Source organism: Neoarius graeffei, chromosome 2 (genome assembly GCF_027579695.1).
Source record: "Neoarius graeffei isolate fNeoGra1 chromosome 2, fNeoGra1.pri, whole genome shotgun sequence".
Classification (NCBI taxonomy): Eukaryota; Metazoa; Chordata; class Actinopteri; order Siluriformes; family Ariidae; genus Neoarius; species Neoarius graeffei.
The window spans coordinates 95,227,644-95,251,810 of NC_083570.1; the positions used below are offsets into that span (position 1 = coordinate 95,227,644).

The window sequence follows — 24,167 nt, forward strand, 5'->3', positions numbered from 1 at the left end:
TCACTCACATTATCTTTAACTTCTCCTTGCTGGACTTCAAAGGGAGCCTTAGCTTATAGATGTTTCCACAGAGGTCAATGCTACTCTTTGGCAAGCCCAGCCATTTCCTAATGAAGCAATTGACTCTCCTCTCAAGTTCTGCAATGATGGAGATAGAAATCGCATAAAGAAGCAGTGGCTTTTTTTACCACGTCATGCAACATTTAGCTCTCTGAGGTCAAATGCCCCTGAGGTCAGGGGGGCATATTAATTCTCTGCATTACCTTAAGCTGTGCTCTTTAAGAGGGTCACTATATATCTGTTATCACCCAGATGAGGATGGGTTCCCTTCTGAATCTGGTTCCTCTCAAGAGTTCTTCCTCGTGTCATCTCAAGGAGCTTTTCCTTTCCACCATCACTGCAGGCTTGCTCATTAGGGATAAGTTTAATTAAGTCATGTTTATATGAACTATATATATATCTATATTTTTCTGTAAATCTGCTTTGCGACAACGTCTACTGTTAAAAGTGCTATACAAAGAAATTGACTCAACTATAGGTCAAGTGGATGTGGTGATTCGCTTCGTCCTTCACGCAGGTAAAATGGCCACTTTGCCTCTGAACCAAGAGTTGCTTTGTGAAGCCAAGTGGGTTGTTGAGAATACTGTCTGTATGGTTAAATTCTCATGACAGAAACAGAAGTTCTCTCTCCCGCAATTGGCCTTAAACTGTAGCCGTAAGTGAAAATGGTGTTGCAGCTTATGAGGAACCTTAGCATGTTTCGCTAACAATAAGGAAGCCATGATGACTAAGCAAAATTTTACTCTGTGTACATAATTAGACATTAATGAAGTACATTTTGATTTAAAAAAAAATATTGAAATCTAAATGCTTTCAAAATTATACATACAGGGTAAAAAATTTACATACGCTCACTTAGATTATCAATTCAAAGGTGCTGAAACTTCCAAAATGTCTCTTATCTTGCCAAGGCCGAAGTCTCTTAACTTCCTGTTAGTGATCATGATTGACTACAGCTGGTAGCTTCTCTTGGCCTTCATAAAAAGGGTTTGTTTACAGCACTCATTGGACTGACCAACACACAGTAAAATGGGAAAGTCCAAGGAGCTCAGTGCAGATCTGAGAAAGAGGATCTCAGATATACACAACTCCGGAATGTCTCTTGGAGCCATTTCTAAACAACTGCAAATTCCAAGATCAGTTCAAACAATTGTATCCAAGTTATTGTGAGGTGTAGTCACTTTGCCAAGCCACTTTGCTTCAAGGAAACCCAAACTGTCACCCTCGGCTGAAATGAAATTGGTTTGGATGGTCAGGAACAACCTGGGAACCATCATGGCACAGCCCTGCCATGAACTGGAAGCTGATGGATCACTGTCTACTGTTCAGATCACCATGGAGTAAGATGCTGCTATCCAAGAAATAACCCCCTGCTCCAAAACTGACACCTTCAAGCTTAACTAAAGTTTGAAGCTGACCACACGGACAAAGAAAAAGCCTTCCAGAGGATAGCTGTATGGTCAGATGAGACAAAGATTGAGTTGTTTGGCCACAATGACCACCATGTACAGAGGGACACTGTGCCAGCTGCTGGTGGTGGTAGGATCATCATGCTCTGGGGCTGTTTTGCTGCCAGTGGAACTGGTTCATTGCACAGAGTGGATGGAATAATGAAGAAGTTGGATTACCACAGACTTCTTTAGCATAAACCATCAGCAACTTGAACACGACTTGGGACTTGGAAGTTACAACAGGGGTCATTCCATGTCAATTCACACAAATGCCCAAAACCTTCCCAGTGACACCTCTTCAATTTGCCTTATTTTTATTTTCTTAGTGCCTTATGATGTCAAATGAAAGAATCCAAAATTTTAGCTTCCTAGCTGGAACGGTTTTTGAGTTATGGCCCCTCAAAGTTTGGGTGCCACGCCCACTTTTGGGGTCCGGGAATTGCGCACTTAATTTGCAAGCATTTTTGGAGGCCCATATCTTTTGTTCTAAGGGGAATATAGACCTGTAAATTGCTATATCTATGTATTCTGGCCCTGTCTATCTGATTCTGCACCTAAAAATAGCACAGGTTTACTAACTTTATAGACATTAACCCCTTAAAAGTGGATTTTTTAATGACAATTTTTTTGACATTTCAGGGGTCCATATCTTGGAAAGTTTTTATGTTGATGGGGTTTCAACTGATTTATCATCATATTTGGGAACTCTACTGTGTACTTAGAGAGTTTCAGGGCACTCAGAGGTTTGGTAGGGGTACAGGAGGGCCCCAAATATGGCTTCGGGACAAAATTACCATTTGGTACGCCCTACTTCAGGCCATTAGTTGGCCATGTGGGCACATGATGACTGGAATGAGCCTTTAACCCTATCAACAGACACCTTTTATCAAACTTTTAAGCCAATAAAAACTTTGATTATCCAACTCCTTCAATATAAACTAAGCATTTGTATATGGTACTGTTTTTGCATATTTTCTGAAAAATCCTAAGTCCGGAAAGTAGGTCAACTGTTGTTTTGACTGCCTGTTCATGTTTAAGGTAGTAAAAGCACACCCATATAGTGATTTTAATCTATGGGAAGATTATTTATACCCAATACCCCATTAGTTATATTGACAGTTACAAGGGATAAACCCTTTCCCGGCTGTTTCACGATGCTGTTTTTTTTTTACATTTGACACCTTTCCCTGTATCCAACCAAACTCTGACCACTATACACTTAATAGTTAAATGCATCTTTCAAACAGGAAAGAGAAAGATGCAAACAAGGGGATGATCCCAAGAAAAACATCCTGGTTGCTTTACTACATTTGTTCTGACATCCGATCTGGAAGTTAAACCTAGACTCATCAGGTTTTTTTTTTTTTTCAAGAAAAGGGGAAGGGGCCCCTAGCCAATCGTGGGAAAAATTAGCATATAAATTCCCCTTTTTACTAATTGATATGCTAATTTTCCCTACAGGAGTGGCTAGGGGCCCCTTCCCCTTTTCTTGAAAAAAAAACCCTGATGAGTCTAGGGCTACATCCACATGACAACGGCAACGAGATTTTTTTTTTTTTTAAATATCGCGTCCACATGGGCAACGGATCAGTAAAATATTAGGTACATATGGCAACGCAACGCTTGCTGAAAATGATGCAATACACATGCCACACCTCTACGTGCGCTGTAAGACGGTCCCATCGGAGACACCAGAACAATAGAAGAAGTAGACGCATGCGCATAAACCCCTTCTTCTGTAGCATCAGCCACATAAAGTTTTGATTATTAGTCAGTAGCGTAAAATAGTATCTATTGTCTAAGACACTTATTTATATTTCATATTAAAGCGTCTATGTAAATTAATACATAGAAAGCCTGGCCAGGCGCTGAACGTTCTTCTGCCTTCACTTTAAGAGAAATTCAGGGCGAGCATGAGCCTAGGTTCTTCCCTGTCACTGTCACACGCACACACCTTCTCACTCCCTATCCTATAGATATAGTCCCTTTAAATCATGTGCTTGTTTTTTGAATGGAGACGCGGAAAGAGGAATGAACGGGGGTAGATGGAAGCCGGTACGCCAACATTCTGATATCCTCCAGAATTCTTTAATGGTCCAGAATAAATTAAATGCTACACGTTGATGGATTACTTTGTTCTTCTATGTCCTTTTTCAGGAATGTATTGTCGGACTTAAACCAACATCTGAAGAGGTGAGATCACTCCTTTTTTTTCCCCTATTTTAGCTGGCGGGATTGTTTTTGGAAAGCGCACGGGCGGTGCGCGGTTTGGTTATACTGCTTCCGCAGTGTTTGGACTAAAGACTCTGCCCTAAGGGCTATTCTCTCACTCTCTCTCTCTCACTTTGCACCATTACACAATAAATATTCACAGTGAAAATATTTTGTAAGCGCGTTTCATGAACCAAGTTATAGGATTTGTTGACAACTCGCATCGAGTTCGTTACACTTCTACCCGTCGTGAAGCACTGACAGTCATGTGGTTGTGACATCATCGTAAACAAATCCGTTCTACTCATCCAGACGACTTCGCAACGGCGCCGTTGCCAGATTTTTCCACTCTGGAACCCGTTCTCAAAAAGATTTTGTTTTGGGGCACCCAAAACGCCGGTGCCGTGTGGATGCCAGGCCGAAACAATAAACAATTTTATCAGATTCACCTGAATCCGTTGCCGTGTGGACAGGGCCTATGTTTAACTTCCAGATCGGATGTCAGAACAAATGTAGTAAAGCAACCAGGATGTTTTTCTTGGGATCATCCCCTTGTTTGCATCTTTCCCTTTCCTGTTTGAAAGACGCATTTAACTATTAAATGTATAGTGGTCAGAGTTTGGCTGGATACAGGGAAAGGTGTCAAATGTAAAAAAAAACAGCATTGTGAAACAGCCGGGAAAGGGTTTATCCCTTGTAATTGTCAATGTAACTAATGGGGTATTGGGTATAAATAATCTTCCCATAGATTAAAATCACTATATGGGTGTGCTTTTACTACCTTAAACATGAATAGGCAGTCAAAACAACAGTTGACCTAGCCTGGGCCCGCCCATCCTAAGTGTGACGCAACACGAGGGCCTGTTGCGAGCTTAGTCTGGCAAGGCAAGCTATCTCCAGCTCTTCCAAGCTCCCGAAAAATCGGGAGCCAATCAACTTTGAGCATCTCCAACGGCCCTGGGTAGAGGCGTGTTCAAGGCACTGACGTAGTATAACTGCGACCGGAAGCCATAGATTGTTTACAGAATCTATGCCCGAAGCGCTTCATTCACTAGAAACATTACGAACATGGAGCAGCGGCAAGCCTTTGACACAGCGGTAGATGCTGTATTGAAAGCATTCAATGGGAAGTTCTCATTGAAAACGGAGCAAGGTCAGCCCTGGAGGTATTTATCTTCTTCCTGTTACTCAAGCAGTTTCCGTCGCGTCACATACGTCAGAGGAAAGAGTGATGTGATTGGTTTAAGCTTCGTCACAGCCTTTTCTGGCTTCGACCAGTAGCAAACAGGCATTTCAGGGAGGCGGGTCAACCACGCCTTTGGGAAACGGTTGGCCTTAATATCTTTGCCAGACCAAATGCTCGCAGAGCTTTGAAGTCGCGTTAGCCAGACTACAGTTGACCTACTTTCCGGACTTAGGATTTTTCAGAAAATATGCAAAAACAGTACCATATACAAATGCTTAGTTTATATTGAAGGAGTTGGATAATCAAAGTTTTTATTGGCTTAAAAGTTTGATAAAAGGTGTCTGTTGATGGGGTTAAAGGCTCGTTCCAGTCATCATGTGCCCACATGGCCAACTAATGGCCTGAAGTCGGACGTACCAAACGGTAATTTTGTCCCGAAGCCATATTTGGGGCCTTCCTGTACCCCCACCAAACCTCTGAGTGCCCTGAAACTCTAAGTACACAGTAGAGTTCCCAAATATGATGATAAATCAGTTTAAACCCTATCAACACAACAACTTTCCAAGATATGGACCCCTGAAATGTCAAAAAAAATTTGTGTCATTAAAAAAAAAAATCCACTTTTAAGGGGTTAATATCTATAGCTAAAGTTAGTAAACCTGTGCTATTTTTAGGTGCAGAATCAGATAGACAGGGCCAGAATACATAGATATAGCAATTTACAGGTCTATATCCCCCTTAGAACAAAAGATATGGGCCTCCAAAAATGCTTGCAATTTAAGTGTACAATTCCCGGACCCCAAAAGTGGGTGTGGCACCCAAACTTTGAAGGGCCAAAATTCAAAAACCGTTCCAGCTAGGAAGCTAAAATTTTGGATTCTTTCTTTTGACATCATAAGGCACTAATAAAATAAATATCAGGCAAATTGAAGAGGTGTCACTGGGGAGGGTGTGTGAATTGACATGGAATGACCCACAGGGCAATGAACCCAAACACGCATCAGAGCTGGTTGTGGAGGATAAAGCAGGCTAACAACAACGATACCAGTGCCAAAGAAGCCCCTCCCATCTAACTATAATGACTATCGGCCTGTAGCACTGACTTCCATCATCATGAAGTGCTTTGAGTGACTGGTCATGCAGAGCATCAAGTCCATTCTCCCTCCCTCTCATGACCCGTTCCAGTTTGCATATAGGTCAAACAGGTCCATAGAGGACGCTATCTCCGCTGCTCTCCACCCAGCCCTCACTCACCTGGACTCAAAGAACACCTATGTGCGAATGCTGTTCTTGGATTACAGTTTGGCATTCAACACAATCATTCCCCAGCAGCTAATACAAAAACTCGGACATTTGGGACTCAACACCTCTCTTTGTAACTGGGTGCTGGACTTTCTTACAGGGAGGCCACAGAACATGCGGGTCGGCAGTAACACCTCCAGGACCATCATGCTGAGCACAGGGGCCCCACAAGCGTGTGTGCTCAGCCCGCTGCTCTTCACCCTGCTGACCCATGACTGTGTACCAATCTACAGCACCAACCACATCAAGTTTGCGGATGACACGACTGTGGTGGACCTCATCACTAACAACGATGAAGCCAACTCCAGGAATGAGGTGAGCCAACTGGTCGAGTGGAGTAAAGACAACAATCTCTTCCTGAACATGGAGAAGACCAAAGAGATTGTAGTTGACTTCAGAAGAGGTCACTCACAGCATCCCCCTCTGACCATCGATGGTGCTGCAGTGGAGAGGGTGAGCAGCACCAAATTTCTAGGGGTGCACATTGCTGAGGACCTCTCCTGGTCCAACAACAATCGCATCGCTGGCCAAGAAGGCTCAAACTCGCCTCTACTTCCTCCGCAAACTGAGGAGTGCATGAGTCCCACCCCCCATCATGTGCTCTTTCTACAGGGGCACCACTGAAAGTGCCCTCACTGGCTGCATCACTGCGTGGTACAGAGGGTACAGTGCCTCCTGACGGAAGACTCTGCAACGCATAGTGAACACGGCCAGCAAGATCATCGGTACCCCTCAGCCCTCCCTTATGGACATCTATCACTCCCGTCTCACCCGCAGAGCCATCAGCATCGCTGGTGACACCTCCCACCCTTCACGCTCACTCTTCAGCCTCCTGCCCTCAGGGAAAAGGTACCGGAGCCTCCGGGCCCACTCCACAAGACTGCTAAACGGCTTCATCCACCAGGCTGTCAGGTTGCTGAACTCCATCCACTACCTACCCCCTACCCCTGGTCTGTAACACATTCATTCACACAAGAAAACTACCTCAACCGTTTGCACATCACACCACAAACACTAGCATTACTGCTGTATCCGCTGCTATTGCCCATTTGCACCAATGTCATATATATACACCTCATAAGCTGCTCTTCTAGCACCTTCTCCATTATTGTACTGTATTGCACTACTGCTATTTTGTACATTGTTTGATTTGAGTGTATTTTTATACGTTTTTTTTTGTGTGTGTAATCTTCATCTGTTTTTTTTTACAAGTAAGGTGAGAGAGAAACGGCATTTTGATTCTCCTATATGTCCTGGATTATCTTGGTTTATGGTTTCCGTAACTAACTATTTTTTTATGGTGTGGGGAAGTTAACTCCACGACCAACCCCCAACCTGGAGGACCAGAGGACCACTCTTCGTCAGGCCCCTCCCCTTTGACCTGTCCGGCTTGGGTGACCCTCCCAGGAATTCACAACTCCCGCCAGCATAGCTCTAGGGGTCATAGGGACACTCAAACCACCCCACCACGATAAGGTGGTAATCCCACAAGGGTGTCAGTACTCCTTTATGGTGCAGAATGCTGGAGAATTGTACAGAGGGATAGCAAAAGACTGTCAGGGTTTCATTCATTGTGTCTGCGAAAAATTTGTAGCATATACTGGCCTAATAAAATATCGAATCAAGCACTATATCAACGGACAGGTCAATGCGACATCATGACACAAGTTAAAAGGAAAAGATGGAAATGGTTAGGGCATGTGATACACAAAGATCCAGAGAATATAACAAGATAAGCTTTGAAGTGGACACCTGATGACGGAAAGAGGAAAAGAGGAAGACCAAAAGAGACCTGGAGGCGTACCATTGAGAAACAATTCAAGAGCATCCAAAAGACCTGGGGAGAGATCGAAAAGAAAGCAAAGAACAGAGAAGACTGGAAAATCTTGGCGGAGGCGCTATGTGCCACCTAGGCACAATGGCGAAGGAGAGAGAGAGAGATGTCCTGGATATATAGTGAATTGACAATAAAGAATCTTTGAATCTCTGAATAAAGCAGGCTAACATTAAGCTTAAAACAAGTCCTGACTTCAACCCTATTGAAAATATATGGACTGTGCTTATAAGTTGAGTCCATGCCAAGAAAAAAAAAAAAAAAACATTTAACTGAACTCTACCAATGAAGAGTCGTGAAATATCCAACCAGAATTCTGCCAGAAGCTTGTTCATCGTAAATAAAATTGTTTGCTCCAGGTGAATCTTACAAAGAGAGATTTTACCCAAATATTAGGTGTGCTGTATGTATATTTTTGACCCTGTATGTATAATTTTGACCGTGTTGATTTCAGAAAACCCAAAGGAAATTAAAACTTGTGTGCCAAATTCTAGTGGTGTTTTTGTTTAATTAAAGCTGTATGCTGTACAATCATTCTGCCGCAGAAAAAGAGCAGTTCAAAGAAATGACTGAAAGCCCAAATATTGCCATGACATTCATATCCAAGATGACTTTCATGTCACTGTATGTAAACTTCTGACCACAACTGTATCTGCTTACCTGGTAGCCATCTTGAAGGTACTGGCAGATCTATTACTTCATTGAAAATCAAAATATATTCAAAACTGTGTGTGTGGGCGGCACGGTGGTGTAGTGGTTAGCGCTGTCGCCTCACAGCAAGAAGGTCCAGGTTCGAGCCCCGTGGCCGGCGAGGGCCTTTCTGTGCGGAGTTTGCATGTTCTCCCCGTGTCCGCGTGGGTTTCCTCCGGGTTCTCCGGTTTCCCCCACAGTCCAAAGACATGCAGGTTAGGCTAACTGGTGACTCTAAATTGACCGTAGGTGTGAATGTGAGTGTGAATGGTTGTCTGTGTCTATGTGTCAGCCCTGTGATGACCTGGAGACTTGTCCAGGGTGTACCCCGCCTTTCGCCCGTAGTCAGCTGGGATAGGCTCCAGCTTGCCTGCGACCCTGTAGAAGGATAAAGCGGCTAGAGATAATGAGATGAGATTTTCATTTTATACTGTTTAAACTACACCAGAAACCTTCAGACAGAGCCAGACGCTTTGCAGTCCATAATAATAATAATAATAACAACAACAACAATAATTCATGCCTATGTTGAAGTTACTCTTTGTGCAAGGTAAAGAATGCTATTATCTTTATGATGATATTTTGTTTTATTTTTTTCGCAGTCCAGTTTCCATCAACTCCTGCGCTCTGATTGGCTGGCGGGCGGGTCCGTATCCTACAGTACAGACCCCAGTTACGGACCTCTGGCGACTCGCTCGTTCACAACAACAAACATAGTAGCATTTTGTGTCAACATTTAGCTTTTTTTTCCTTTATAAGATTTATTTATAAGATGATCAAAAATCTTATAAATTTTTGCCAGCATTTCTCAGGAGAACAGCATTAATTTTACAGCATGGATAGCGATAACGACAGTGTTCACAGCGAAAGCGAGTTTTACTACCCTGAGGAAGAAGAAATAAAAGAAAACGTTTCAGGAGAAAGCTAAAAACCTGTAACTGTTGCTAACGCCGAGCAAAAACATGGCTGAATCCTGAATGACTCAATTTTGTATAAATAGGGGACTACACAGGCGGCAAAATGTAGTTTTTTTCCTGCCATGGAAGTGCACTTGTATACCGAGGAGGAAGCCATTTGCATGACAGCCGTGAATGAGGATTCAAAATGGCGGCTCGGCTCGGTTTTCCCTTTCGGGCGCTCTCGTTTTCTGTTAGAATTTGGTAAAGAAAAAAATAAATATATTATTTACCAGCTTAAGGTCGGTCCGTATGGTGAAATGCCATGACCTCAGCCTTGAATACTGACCTCGGCCACGGTATTTCACGATACAGACCTCCCAGCTGGTAAATAACATATATATTCCTAATTTACATGTTTTATTTTTAAAATACCATCACAGTAATGATTTTTATGGTTTCATGAGAATGACCCAAGAAAACAATGAGGCAAGACTTCGTTTTGAGTGACCTAAACAGTCCTGGTCATGCTATTGGTCCCAATTATGTTGCACAAGGGGTAAAATCAAAACATCCTTGTATGTATCCAGTACTATCCTTTTTGATTCCCTAATACCCTAAAGTTAAAATCACAGGGATTAAGAGCTTAATGGGCCCTAGTGCACATTAGTGCAAAGCTCTTCTGCTTCGAATAAGAAGGTGGTGTAAACTAATTGTTTCTAAAATTCACTTTACCTCAGCTTTTCAATCAGTGTGTTTACATGCACATCCAAATCGAACTACTGTCAGTAATCAAGCTAAGGGTCCCAGCAGGGGTGCCAGAGAAATGAAATCCTACATGCACACAAGGAAATCGAGCTATTGTGTGATGTACATTGTGCACCCAAGCCACAGGTGGCGCTACACGCCCCATCGTGTTGGTACACTTCCGGTTGTCGTCATGAAGAAGAGCTATTCAAGAGTATAAACAAAGTTATCAGTTCCGTGTTCACAAGAAGAACGACGACGAGGACAGCAACATCGAGAGAGAGAAGATAGTCGCTACTACTACTGCTCACTACTACTACTACTGTTGTCATGCCGACCGAGGCTGTTGTGTTTCCCGCTTGTGGTCTCGTCACTCGTCAGTTCCGGAAGGGGCAGTGCTGAAGTAAGTAGCTCGATAGGGTTTACATGCACTAAGTAGCTCGGCTACAATCGCATAATCTAGGTCGCGTAGCTCGATTACGAGAAATCCAGTTCGGTTCGATTTCAGCCGAGCTAAGGTGTTTCCATGGCATTTAGAACTTCGATTTCAGTCAAGCTACGGCAGAAATTCGATTTTCTCTATGTGCATGTAAACGCACTGAATGATCCAAGCGAAGTAAAAACACTTTCCTTGTGGCAAAACTTGAGAATTTCAGCAGAATTGGAACACCGCTTACAGAGGCAACTGAAATTCCGCATGTGAAATGAATGTTTACGGAAAATAGTCGAATGAACTTCGGCCAAATGGTACATCTTAAGATCCTCAGCATTTCGGACGTCTGTGTATTACACCTATATATGTTAGACTCCGCCTTCTCAGAGAGCATTTTGAATGACTCCGGTTCTTACCTGTTAGGACGCAGCAGCCTACTAAAAATAACTTAAAAGTTATTTACGGAGAACATCACATACGGAACCACGGGTTTGCATCGCATCTGGTGAGACTGACCTTCAACATGCGGCTTGAATCTTACGACACATTTAAAGCTAGACGGCCTTTCGATTTCATAAAACTGGTGAAATTTAGTTCCCTCTGAAATTTGGTCATTGTGAAAGATGTTTATTTCTGTAATATCTCACAAAGTATCAGGCCATTCTGTGGCTGGGAAGTTATTTAATTTGAGATGATTAAAGCAAATAATGGGCATGAAATCGCTCGCGTCGCGCAGTCAAGCAGACAGAGGAAGTCCATGTGCGCATGCGCAGGCATCCACAGTGTTGCATTACTGCCATCTACAGGTTTACCTTTGACTGTGCGTTGACAGTTACATCATTCTGTCGCTAAACGAACAGCTGATCACACCGAGGTGCTCGCTGACCACCGATATTTATTAGTTTGGTCCCGCGTTTCCTTTCCTTCGTATATAACATAGCGTCTTTTCTTCTCGCTTTCTGTTATTGTAGTCGGTCTTTCACGTTTCATTCACGTCCTCCGTTGTCCTCTCCTGTTTCAAATTTGTATCCAACAATGCCTTGTGCGAACGCGGAAAGCCCACCACGTCATGCATGGGTCATGGCAAAGCAGGAAAAAATAGTGGGGAATTTAGGGCCATGTGGCTCTAAATTCATTAACTGCTCTATTTTAAAAAGAATAATAAAATTAGAAGCCTGTGATTCGAATTCACTAGCTTTCGGTCCGCGAAACAAAAATAACCGGGTGTTGGGGAAAATTCTTTTTATGACCTACACTTGAAAAATCTGAAAGGCAGTCTAGCTTTAAACTATCAACTGTTAGTAGTCCAACCAATGAGGAATTTCGAGGCTGTGCCGAACAGGCAAAAACTATGAACAGTGCCTATCTGGTCCTATATTTGCATACAAAACAGCATCCGGCCAAATGGGAGGTGACTGTGGTCACCTGGAAATAGATCAGGAAAAAAAAATAAAATATATATATCTCATCATCTCATTATCTCTAGCCGCTTTATCCTGTTCTACAGGGTCGCAGGCAAGCTGGAGCCTATCCCAGCTGACTACGGGCGAAAGGCGGGGTACACCCTGGACAAGTCGCCAGGTCATCACAGGGCTGACACATAGACACAGACAACCATTCACACTCACATTCACACCTACGCTCAATTTAGAGTCACCAGTTAACCTAACCTGCATGTCTTTGGACTGTGGGGGAAACCGGAGCACCCGGAGGAAACCCACGTGGACATGGGGAGAACATGCAAACTCCACACAGAAAGGCCCTCGCCGGCCCCGGGGCTTGAACCCGGACCTTCTTGCTGTGAGGCGACAGTGCTAACCACTACACCACCATGCCGCCCTGCTACCCAAGCAAGTCCAATATGAAAACTACTAGGACATGTTGTGCTTTTGGTGATAAATATCTAACATGATCTAATAAAAGTGTAGACATGACATTTTTTGGAGTGGGACCAATAGTGTGACCAGGGCTATACTTAAGTCAGTTGGTGTTTGGTGATTTTTATTCGTGTTTGGACTGAATTTGAGAAAACGTGGACTTTTTTTTTTTTGCTGTAACAAACGGTCAGAAATCATAAATACTCAGGTTCGACTATAAATTTTGGCACTCTATAATAAACCGAGCATTGTATAATAGTTGTAGCTGTTATGATGGTTAATCTGATAATACCTCAAGTCTTCTTAAGGTATTAATGCCAAGTGTGCTACATCAAGTCCAACACACTACATATAATCCATACAGAATGCAATATGACAGAACAAAAGCTGAAATTTGATTTTTTTTCCTACAGCGGTATTCAAACGATCCCTTTTTCAACGGCTCCTCATCTACACTCACCTGCTATCACCGCTCGATCAGTAATTAGATTTATGCGATAAGGAGAGAAAAATATTCTCAGAACGTATTCATAACGAAAGGGACGCTAATGACTGTGTCGTCTTGCTCTGTGTCTGCACTGAACGCTGCCAGTAAGCTCATTAGCATTAATTATGACACTGAGTGCCAGTAATTAGAACTCGCACTGAATTATATATCCATAGTTAAGCAGCTGTATTATATTTTTGTTTGTTTTTCTGTAATATTACAGACAGCAATGAGGACATAAGAAAAAAAATATGCATGCAGCACTGGAGCTGCCGTCTACCTTGCGATTGGTATCTCTCGTTTAAAAAAAAAGCCACCACAGATGCCAGTCGGTGTATTTTCACTCATCGTGGGTGAAGGTGAAGGAGGGGTCGTTCACGCCGATTACAAACTGCACAATATATAATATTTCGAGTGCAATATAAATGTGAAGTGAATAATCGTGATCAGTAGACGTACTTGTGAAACTCAAGGTACGTCACATTAATACGTGCGATATAACGTTAACGTTAGAAGCAAGAAAGAAAAATTGCAGTGTGAAGAGCAAAAGCCTTTATCTATTAGATGCTAAACATCAAAACCCCTATTACAGCCATGTGAAAACAAGTGTGGGAGGCTGAGCACCGATAAAAAGCTGATGTAGGGTGAAGACGCTGGCAGTACGTGCATCAAAACCCACTTTAGTCTGCTGTCTGACCTCTTTATTTCCTGACTGCACATTTGGAGGAAATGCACTGTGCTTTTTTTTTTCCTTCCTTCACCATTTACGACAGATGCCAGTCAGTGTACGTGACTGGGTTTGGGCCCAGAATTTGTTTGCAAAACATCCCAGTGGGCGTACACTGACTGGAACTTGGTTGAAATAAACAACCGTCGAAAAGCCAAACGATGCATTTCTGCTTCTGACTGTCCCAACCGTTCGTTTCTACATGCTGCGTTGGCACGTTTCAGATAAACAGTGATGGCATCATGCGTTCCACGTACGCCACGGACAGCTAGTTAGCTCTAGGCAACTTATTTTCACTCTCGGTTCTTATTTGTCGGATATGGTTACCGCGAGTTAGCTAATGTTGCTATGAAAGAGAAATACTACCAAACAGATGACCACATAAGGGACCGGTCCCACAACATCGATAACTATAACTATAACTATAACTATCCCCGTGCCTGAATGTAGTTCTAGTCACACCACAACTATATAATATTGCTTGATCGTGACACTCAGGGAAATACATGCACGCAACTTAGGAATAGTCAGAAGTTTTTTTTCCAAGTAGTAGGCTAGCACATTATTCTGGGTCACACCGAACAGCTTGGACTTCAAAACAATGATGCAACAAGGATGTACAAAGATGCCCGGGGAAAATGAGGACGCGCCCAGATAACGTCACGTACAAACAATTACCTGATTAGTCAGATGTTTTATGGAATGAGGTCCAGGCCTGTAAAATTCGCTCCAGAAGCAATCTCAGCGATACGGATAAACCCAGGCCTGGGCTATAGGGATCGTTATAGTTATCGGTCTGGTGTGAGCACCAACCACATAAACTGCAGGGGAACGATTTATTTATAGTTATAGTTATAGTGGAACCGGGCCTTAAAGGAACAGTCCACCGTACTTCCATAATGAAATATGCTCTTATCTGAATTGAGACGAGCTGCTCCGTACCTCTCCGAGCTTTGCGCGACCTCCCAGTCAGTCAGACGCGCTGTCACTCCTGTTAGCAATGTAGCTAGGCTCAGTATGGCCAATGGTATTTTTTGGGGGCTGTAGTTAGATGCGACCAAACTCTTCCACGTTTTTCCTGTTTACATAGGTTTATATGACCAGTGATATGAAGCAAGTTCAGTTACACAAATTGAAACGTAGCGATTTTCTATGCTATGGAAAGTCCGCACTATAATGACAGGCGTACTAACACCTTCTGCGCGCTTCAGCAGCGCATTGATATCTGAGCTCCGTATCAATGCGCTGCCGAAGCGCGCAGAAGGTGTTAGTACGCCTGTCATTATAGTGCGGACTTTCCATAGCATAGAAAATCGCTACGTTTCAATTTGTGTAACTGAACTTGTTTCATATCACTGGTCATATAAACCTACCGGTATGTAAACAGGAAAAACGCGGAAGAGTTTGGTCGCATCCAACTACAGCCCCAAAAAATACCATTGGCCATGCTGAGCCTAGCTACATTGCTAACAGGAGTGACAGCGCGTCTGACTGCGTCTGACTGACTGGGAGGTCGCGCAAAGCTCGGAGAGGTACGGAGCAGCTCGTCTCAATTCAGATAAGAGCATATTTCATTATGGAAGTACGGTGGACTGCTCCGGTTTCCCCCACAGTCCAAAGACATGCAGGTTAGGTTAACTGGTGACTCTAAATTGACCGTAGGTGTGAATGTGAGTGTGAATGGTTGTCTGTGTCTATGTGTCAGCCCTGTGATGACCTGGCGACTTGTCCAGGGTGTACCCCGCCTTTCGCCCGTAGTCAGCTGGGATAGACTCCAGCTTGCCTGCGACCCTGTAGAACAGGATAAAGCGGCTACAGATAATGAGATGAGATGAAGTACGGTGGACTGTTCCTTTAAGTCTAGGAATCAAATAATGAATCGGGATCAGAAACGATCCGATTTGTTTCACTGCTAGGGCATGTTAGGAAAAGTCTGCAAATTTGAACTTGTAATAGAATATTTCGCGAAGCTTTGTGCTACGACCCAATTTTCTCTCAAACATAAAACATCTGGCTACCTTCTTCCATCGACTGTCATCATGAAAGGCACTGTGAATAATGATTATAATAAGATGCACCAAAAAACAAACAAACATGTCCTTACTTGGCATAGTTGGTGCTGAAGTTCTGTGTGGCGGTGAAGCTGTTGCTGGCCCTCTGCGGCATCGTGTTCAAATTTCCGAGTCCCCGGCCCCATTCTTCACCTGCGACCTGTGGCGTGTACACGTTAAAAACAGGTTTCTGATTTTTCTGCTGGCTGTCGCTGGATGCAGGGCTTCCGAAGTGATAGCTCTGACCGCTGGACGTGCTGACACCACAGATAGAAATGGAAACATTCCTAACTGGGCTTGACAGTTCGGAGGTCATCTGACAGAAGTTTCTCTCGCTGGTGTTCTCTTGCTTGATTACGCCCGGAGTACACAACTGGATCATGGGCTCCTTCTCCTGCTTGACCACCAGGGTAGGGGTGCTTGTAGACACATTGGAAAGAGATGAGCTGGTGGCACCTTTGATGATGATGTTGTTGTTAATGGTGGTGGTGGTGGTGGCGGTGGTACTGCTGGAGCTCAACATGTCTACAGGCTTTGAGTCCTTGTCTGAAACGATGACTCCTAGCAGAGAGTCATCGACCAATGAGGGGAACTCGTCATCTCCGACGTAGAAATCTGTAGGTGACTCGGGCAAGTCGAACTCTTGCAAGAGGTCCATGGTGTTATCGATGAAGAGCTTCGGGTTACTGGCGTCCACATCTTTCCCGAAAGGATCCTGGTCTAGATCCACTTCGCCTTTCCCCACTGATGAGAAGTCCTCACTTTTCACGGGGAACAGAGTCGGATCCCCGCCTCCGATTAAGGAGTCCACAGACGGCAAGGTGCTGTTGAGATCAGCGATGCTGGCCTCCAGACGTGAGAAATTATCCCCCAAGCTATACAGCCCTATGGAGGGCTGTTGCTGAAAGGACTGTTGAGACCTCAAGTCCTTCCCAACCATTTTCATGTCTGGGTCCTCCACAAAAAGCTCCAGAGGAGATGGTAAAGTGATGGTGATATCCTCCGGAGGAGGGGTGTTGCTCACAGCATCGGGGAGATCTCCAGTCACAGGCTGCAACAGAGGGCTGGCAGGAGGCACTACAGTGGCTGGGGCAAATGACATGGTGCCGCATGCGCCGTTGTGCAAAACTCCCTCAACTGGGCTCTCGCTGAAACTCAGCGATAGCAGTTGCTCATCTCTTTTTGTGCCGTTCTTCACACTTCGTGGCTCCATCCTTCAGCGCTGTTGGGAACCCAAAGAAACAGCCTTAAAACCAGAAACTCCACAGATGTGCTTTTCAACTCTTAAACATGTTTAAAGTCACCGTGACCTTTCTTTCATAATTATCACAATCATCATATTCACTTTTGCTCATACTCCTGAACTGTTTTTAAACTTCAGAATTATTGGCACCCTTCAAAAGTCTGAGCAAAAACGATCACGTGATACACATTCGACACACTGATTAAAGTGCATATCACGGGTAAATTCAGGAGCAAGATCAATGTAATTCTCTTATTTTATATTAAACTTTGGTCAAATATCTGTCACACTTTGTGCAATTTTTGTACCTTGCGCAATACCAGAAAAATTCAGTTGAAATCAAGCCATTTGAGGCGAATTGGTCCGCCTCTGAAAAAACTTGGCATTTGGATTTCCCGGCAAACATTGATTTTCGTGACGTCGCGTGCGGGACGCCTCCTTCTGAATCCTACGTCAGCGCTAGTTTGTTTATGAGAAAACGACCTGGTGGTTTTCTGCAAATTTCTTCAACGTTATTGCGTAATTATTAAAACTGTTAACAGATGTATCGTAGGAGGGTGTAGCAACACCAATCTTGATGGGATTAGCACTCATCGTTTCCCAAAAGACCGGACAATTACCCCTTTTCCACCAAATCAGTTCCAGGGCTGGTTTGGGGCCGGTGCTGGTTCACAACTCGTTCAACTTGCGAGCCAGCTGAGAACCAGTTTGCTTTTCCATAGCTCGCAGTGCTAAACGGAGCCACGTCATTACGTCGCTGTATATGTCAGTTACGGCGCTACGTTTACATAAACCTTGGCACGAATATCAAAGCAAAAACAACATGGAAGAAGCAGCAGCAACAACAACAATAATAATAATAATGGATGACTTCGCGTTTGTACAGCTGCTGCTTCTCGACGCTTAAAAATGGCAATCTTTTACGGTCTTGTTATTGTTGTTGGTCTTAACAACTCCGCCCCCCCCGCTGACGTAAGCGGTTCTTTCCTCTGGCCCAGCAGAGAGCTGGTGCTAGCCTGGAACCGGTTTTTCTGGCCCCAGAGCCAGTTCTTTGTCAGTGGAAACAGAAAACCCGGTTCCAAACTAAGCACTGGCCCCGAACCAGCCCTGGAACTGCTTTGGTGGAAAAGGGGCAAATGAGAGAGAAATGGGAGCGCTTCGTGCGAGGTGCCTGGAAAAACTGGCAACATGCAACAGACCACAGCATCATATGCGGGGCTCAGTCCATAAAGCCCGACGACTTTGAGAACTATTTGCAGTGGGAAATGGGCTTCAAGAAGCAACTTGATCTGAAAAAAGACGCGGTTCCATCTGTTAGAATGCCCAAAGCAACACCATCTCCATTTGTGTCAGTGTCACCAAAGGAGCCAGCCGTGTTCGTCTCTCCTGACAGAAGGCGAAGTGCCGCATCCACTGAGGCCCTCGAAGCCGAGGACCAAAGCAGAGCCGAGAAAAAGACCAAGAAAATCGGCGATTCACAAGTTGACTGTTGCCAGGGTAAGAAATAAGAGAGACTATACTCTAAATTAGGTGTTCCTGTGTTTGTGTGGTACACGGATAATGTTATTTATTAACACACACAAAAGTAAACAACACGAAAGCGCTGGGCGATAATACACTTACTTCACGTGTATCAAGGGATATGCGTGTCAGGGCTTGAGATCTTGGGACCTGCCAAACACATTCAATGTATCTACAACCCTGCTTAGCCGATTCCATGTGTGTAGCTTATGAAACCCACGCAGGGTCTCTCAGCCTGCTGGCGGATCCGCACGTGACGTCACGAATCTGGATCAATCTGGCTCCAGACTCCCTTGGGATTTTTCCAGACGCGTTTTGTTATTTTATTTTTTTCTGCTGTAGACAGATGGCCTCGTGCAAAATTACCCTTCTGGATGAGTGTGTAAAGGGGCATACTTTCATATAAAAAAAAAAACACTAAATTGGTCCAGGATATGCACTTTAAAATCGTGCACTAAAGCCGATGTAGAAACTACTTACCTCTGCTCTAAAAAAATATTCTTAAGAAAATATCAGCACCCCAATTATATTTTTACAACAATACAAATTCATTTTCTTCATTTGCACCGACACTTTGCTGCATCTTATACTATTTTACGTCCTTGTTTTTAATTACTTGATCTCTTTATTTTAATTACTTCCTCTTGTCTTTAATGCCTTTATTCATGTTATAAAGTGCAATAGGATAAAGTGACCTGTGGAACTACGAATACTTGAACAATTCCTAATTCCACAGGTCACTTTATACCATCGCACTTTATAATATTTTTTGCTGCTGCAGAATTTAATTTAATTTCATACACTTCATATTTAACTCTATGCTGAGCCAAATTGCAACGAAATGTCGTTCTGTGTACGCTTGCTGCATACTGAATGACAATAAAGGTTGTCCAAGTCTATTGCTGGAGGGCTCGCGGAATAAGGATTTCATTGTACTCTGTGACACGGTCTTGAGTACATATGACGAAGCTGAATTGAATTGAATATAAAAAAAAAATTAAATATCCTTCGGTACAATCACAGCCATCATTTAAAAACAACAATAATCTGGAACAACTGAATATTGAGCCAGATGACAGGGTACGAGCATGGGCCAGATATCAGCTGATCTCGCGGTTCTTGAAAAGACGATTATAAGTTCACGATGCAAGCGTACAAAAAAAAAAAAGTCCCGCTTGCATGACAGTCCAAAATCCTCTTGGACTGGACCCCACAAAAAGAGACTCGGTGCTCTCTGGGGGAGACTTCAGCACTACGAAAACCACTATCTACACTACCGTTCAAAAGTTTGGGGTCACTTTGAAATGTCCTTATTTTTGAAAGAAAAGCACTGTTCTTTTCAATGAAGATCACTTTAAACTAATCAGAAATCCACTCTATACATTGCTAATGTGGTAAATGACTATTCTAGCTGCAAATGTCTGGTTTTTGGTGCAATATCTCCATAGGTGTATAGAGAGCTTGCAGTCACGTGACCGGAAAGTACACAGCCACCATCTTGTCGGTAAAAAACACCGCTGAATACCGCTGCACTCGTGTACAGAATGGATCAATTTCAACCGACGGACTACACGGCTCATTTTTCTAATGAACAGATAACTAGATATATGTCTAAAATAAATGATCTACAGATTAGTGACCCTTATGGCTTTCCGGACATAGTTTTCATGACCGTGTCAGTGGATATTGAACTGCCGGAGGTGGAATACCCAGATGTGTATAATTACCTCATTAACTTTCCCTCGCTGTTCAGTGGTGAAGCACTGCGTGCTTATAAATCTCTGGACAGTTATCTTTACAGAAATTCAGGATTTGTCAGCAACTCAGATGTGGCATCTTGTAAACAAGAAAATAATCCTCATTGGATGGGTAAGTCACGTATTGAGTATAGCACTGACCAGCCGATTATAGAATAGAATAGAATAGAATAAGGTAATTCCAGCTGTAATTCCAAATCGTCTGTCTTGTTTACCATGGATCTGGCGTTGGAGAGATAGAGGCTTAGCAGTGGAGATTTGAGTGGCTGTTTTCTGAGCTTAGTCAACAGGCCAGCTCTGCAGCCTCGCTTTTGCTTCCGCTCCCGGCGCTGCCTCCTTCGCTTTGCTTCCAATAACAATCTACAGAAACCCCGCTAGTCTCGCTATCTCGTCCGGAATGTTGTGCATGCAATGGAAATCGCTACAAACCGTCATTTTCTGCTGGAAACCAATGTCCAGTAAGTCCATACGGTTGTAGTAGATATTGAAGTCCGATACAGACGAACAACACGCAAAAATACACACAAAAAACATAAAAAACGTGCACAGGTAGGGAGAGCTTGTAGCCGCAGCCGTTGTAGTAGAATTGTATATAGTAGGGTTTTCCAGAATAAAAGGTAGAAGCAGAAGTAGAACCAGAAGTAGAAGGCGGAAATATGGCGTTTGACCGACAAGATGGCGTCTGTCACAATCTGGATCGGCTGTGACGTCACATGCAAGTGCTCCATAGAGGCCCATTTCCAGCAACTATCGCTCCGGTCAGGGCTCGAAATTAACTTTTTTTCTTTGTCCCCCCCAGTGGTCCCGAATTCTGTGTTGTATTGTCCGGAATGGAAGCAATAGTGTCCCCATTTTTTTCCTCTCTGAAATAACCAGTTACCATATGAACCATCTGAAATAACCAGTTACCAGTTATTCATATTACCATATGAAGTTACTATTATATTTGTAACTATGCGATTTTGAACCCTTTATATCATTTTTACAATAAGTCACAAGACACAAGCGACACATGTCCTATACATCATCTACTTCAAAATTACAGTTATTGCATTTTCAGTTTATTAAACTTTGGCGATCTCACTGTATGAATAGATACCCGTTTATTTAAAGGGGCCAACTAGCTCATTCAGAAAATGTTTCAACTCACTACATCTGCAGTACACTTTAGTTGAAAATAAGACCCCTTTTATGTTCATTTCATCTACTTACAGTATACCTTGAATATCTGTTGGCATATATAAGGCCAACTTATCATTTTCACCATCACCGTTATCCATTTTTATGTAATATACCTGTTGCCCCATTCAGAGATGTTTTGAAAGCCATCAGCCATACCATCAATGGATGCAATGCCCTTGAGCAAAGCACCTACCCCCCAACGTTGCTACAGGGACTTTAACACTGTAAAAAACCGTAAAGTCACTTTGGATAAAAGTGTCATATCATAAGTGCAAACAAAGCAATGTAATGCAAGTTTTTTTTTTATTGTAACCTTTAGTCATAGAAATCATTTACATTATTTACAGTGCTTAATTTCATTTTCTTTGACCTAGATAAATTTCCCATTCATTTCTATGGAATTATTTGAAAAACTACACACATTTTCAAACATCCGCTGCTCTGGCATGCTTTCACCTAGAGACATGATTCAAACTTTAAAACGTAGAGAAACTTCTCCTCTGTGGATCTGGCATTCAACATTTTGCTAGGTTCTATACTTTTGGCTCAGTCCCGGTTCAAACGCCATGTGGGTTCCTGGAGAAATTCCGGCTTTATAATGGGTGTCTGTTGCGTTACACACCAGTGCAGCTCGTTAAGTTAGAGTGCAGAGAGCTTGGAAAAATAGCTCAAACTTTCTCATTTAAACTGTGTTTTCAGCCCCGATTTTCATTCCACACACATGATTTTCTCAAAAGTAGTAGCCACACTTGTCCTGATTCACACAATGTGTCTCCCTGAGCGATAGGACTTGCAGTTTTTGAATGAGAAGCCTGAAAGTGAGGAGAGGGCAGGCGCGCAGCCACATAGACTGCCATTATAAACGTGGCTGCGCTTTGACTGTTAAATCAGAAAAGTCACTCGTTTTTAACTCGCTCTAGTGACCTCAATTTTTACACCACAGACCAAAAAAAGGACATCAGTGTGTTCAGGAGACCCTTGTGGCACTCGATGTGAAATAATTTTGTGAATATCTCCTTCCGTTTTCGTGTAAACCCCCGTTGTTTGGAGGGAGCGCTCTGACGGAAAGCTGCCCTTTTTGTGTGCCCCTCCCCCACCCGCGCACTGAGCAGAGAGACAAAAATACATGTTGCGTTCATGTGCTATGGGAATTATGGTAAATACCAAACGCCGACATGGAAAGCACACATGAACGCCCCCTCTTGTGGTATTTTCCACCGGGCAACTCGTAGAAAATTTTGATACACGAGTTGCCGAGATGAGATGAACTTTAACCTTTTCAACATGGCGGCGAGCGGTACAAGACTAGCTTATGAACCAAGAAAGAAGTGGTTTTCACCTACGGAAAGCTGACTCTCACCTTTTAAACGAGTCATGTTATGGATATTATATCAGGCTTTCGTCTAAACGGGGGAACAGGGGCGCTGCGCCCTCTTACTCTCGGCGTGCGCCCCCTTACCGACTCCGTGAAAACATCCCAGGAACACTACGTGACAATGTGTCTGATCATCAAATACGTTATAATTGCTCCAAAAATATTCCAATCATAGTAGATACACCGCCAGACGGTGCAAAAACAATCCGAATTGGCGTTGTCCAGACTGAGGCGCCATGTTGTTTAGTTGTTTACTTGTCGCGGCTGCTCTCGCGAGATTTGACATGGGTTACATACAAGGTCAGCTGACTTGTAGAGCGAGATTTCTCGAGACTGAATGACCTTTCACCCACCGGCGCGGGAGCTTTTGACAGAAGTAGTTCGCGAGTTGTTTTTGTTGACACTTGGGCATTTAAAGATGTCATCCCGCGGCACAAAACGGAAGAAAGCCGAAGACTGTCCGGGGCAGAAGAAGATTACTTCTTCTTTCTTTTTCAATGTTGACAGACAGTTTCCCTCTCAGATAGCCTCAGAATGTCCCATTGGAGCATTTTTCAAAGGCTTTGCACGGCAGGGGGGATGGACAACCGGCACCATTTCCCCCCCACCCCGCTTCGCTCCCTCGCCATGGTGAGCGCCCTCATACTAAATTTTTCTAGAAAAAACCATGTATATTATTATAATATGTATATTATAGCCTAATACAAAATATTCTGTGGCTGTCCAAAGAACGCCAACAATGATCTAGATACTAGCTACACTCATTGTGGCTACAGCCAAATTTCCAAAAACTGCGTGGCATTCAATGTGTTAAGAAAATCTCTACTGCCGCTTTTCCACTACAAACGCGGCTGAGTCGGGCTGAGCCGTGCGGTGCTGAGTCGAGCTGAGTCGAGCTGAGTGGGGCTGTTGGAGTTGCATTTCGACTACAACCGCGCTGAACCGTGCTGGCTGGAAGTGGGTGGACACATTGGGTGGAGTTAGCGAAAGTGGGTGGACGTCACGTGATGTCGTTAAGCGGCGCAAACAGTGACATCAGTGAGCTTTTAAGCGGTAGTCTCACAACCCGAATAGTAAACAATAAACATGGAGGACATGGAGTCGTTAGTGTTGCTGGTCTTGGTTCTGTGGCTTGTT

General features: G+C 43.5%; 1 protein-coding gene across 1 annotated transcript in view; it reads right to left on the reverse strand.

The window, feature by feature from the left end:
- nr3c1 (nuclear receptor subfamily 3, group C, member 1 (glucocorticoid receptor)) overlaps window positions 1–24,167 on the reverse strand; it is a 148,499-nt gene that overhangs the window by 117,579 nt on the left and 6,753 nt on the right. Inside the window, exon 2 of the mRNA XM_060915229.1 lies at window positions 16,006–17,174. Within this exon, the coding sequence (XP_060771212.1) occupies window positions 16,006–17,165 (1,160 nt within the window). The 5' untranslated portion in view covers window positions 17,166–17,174. The remainder of the gene's footprint in view (window positions 1–16,005; window positions 17,175–24,167) is intronic.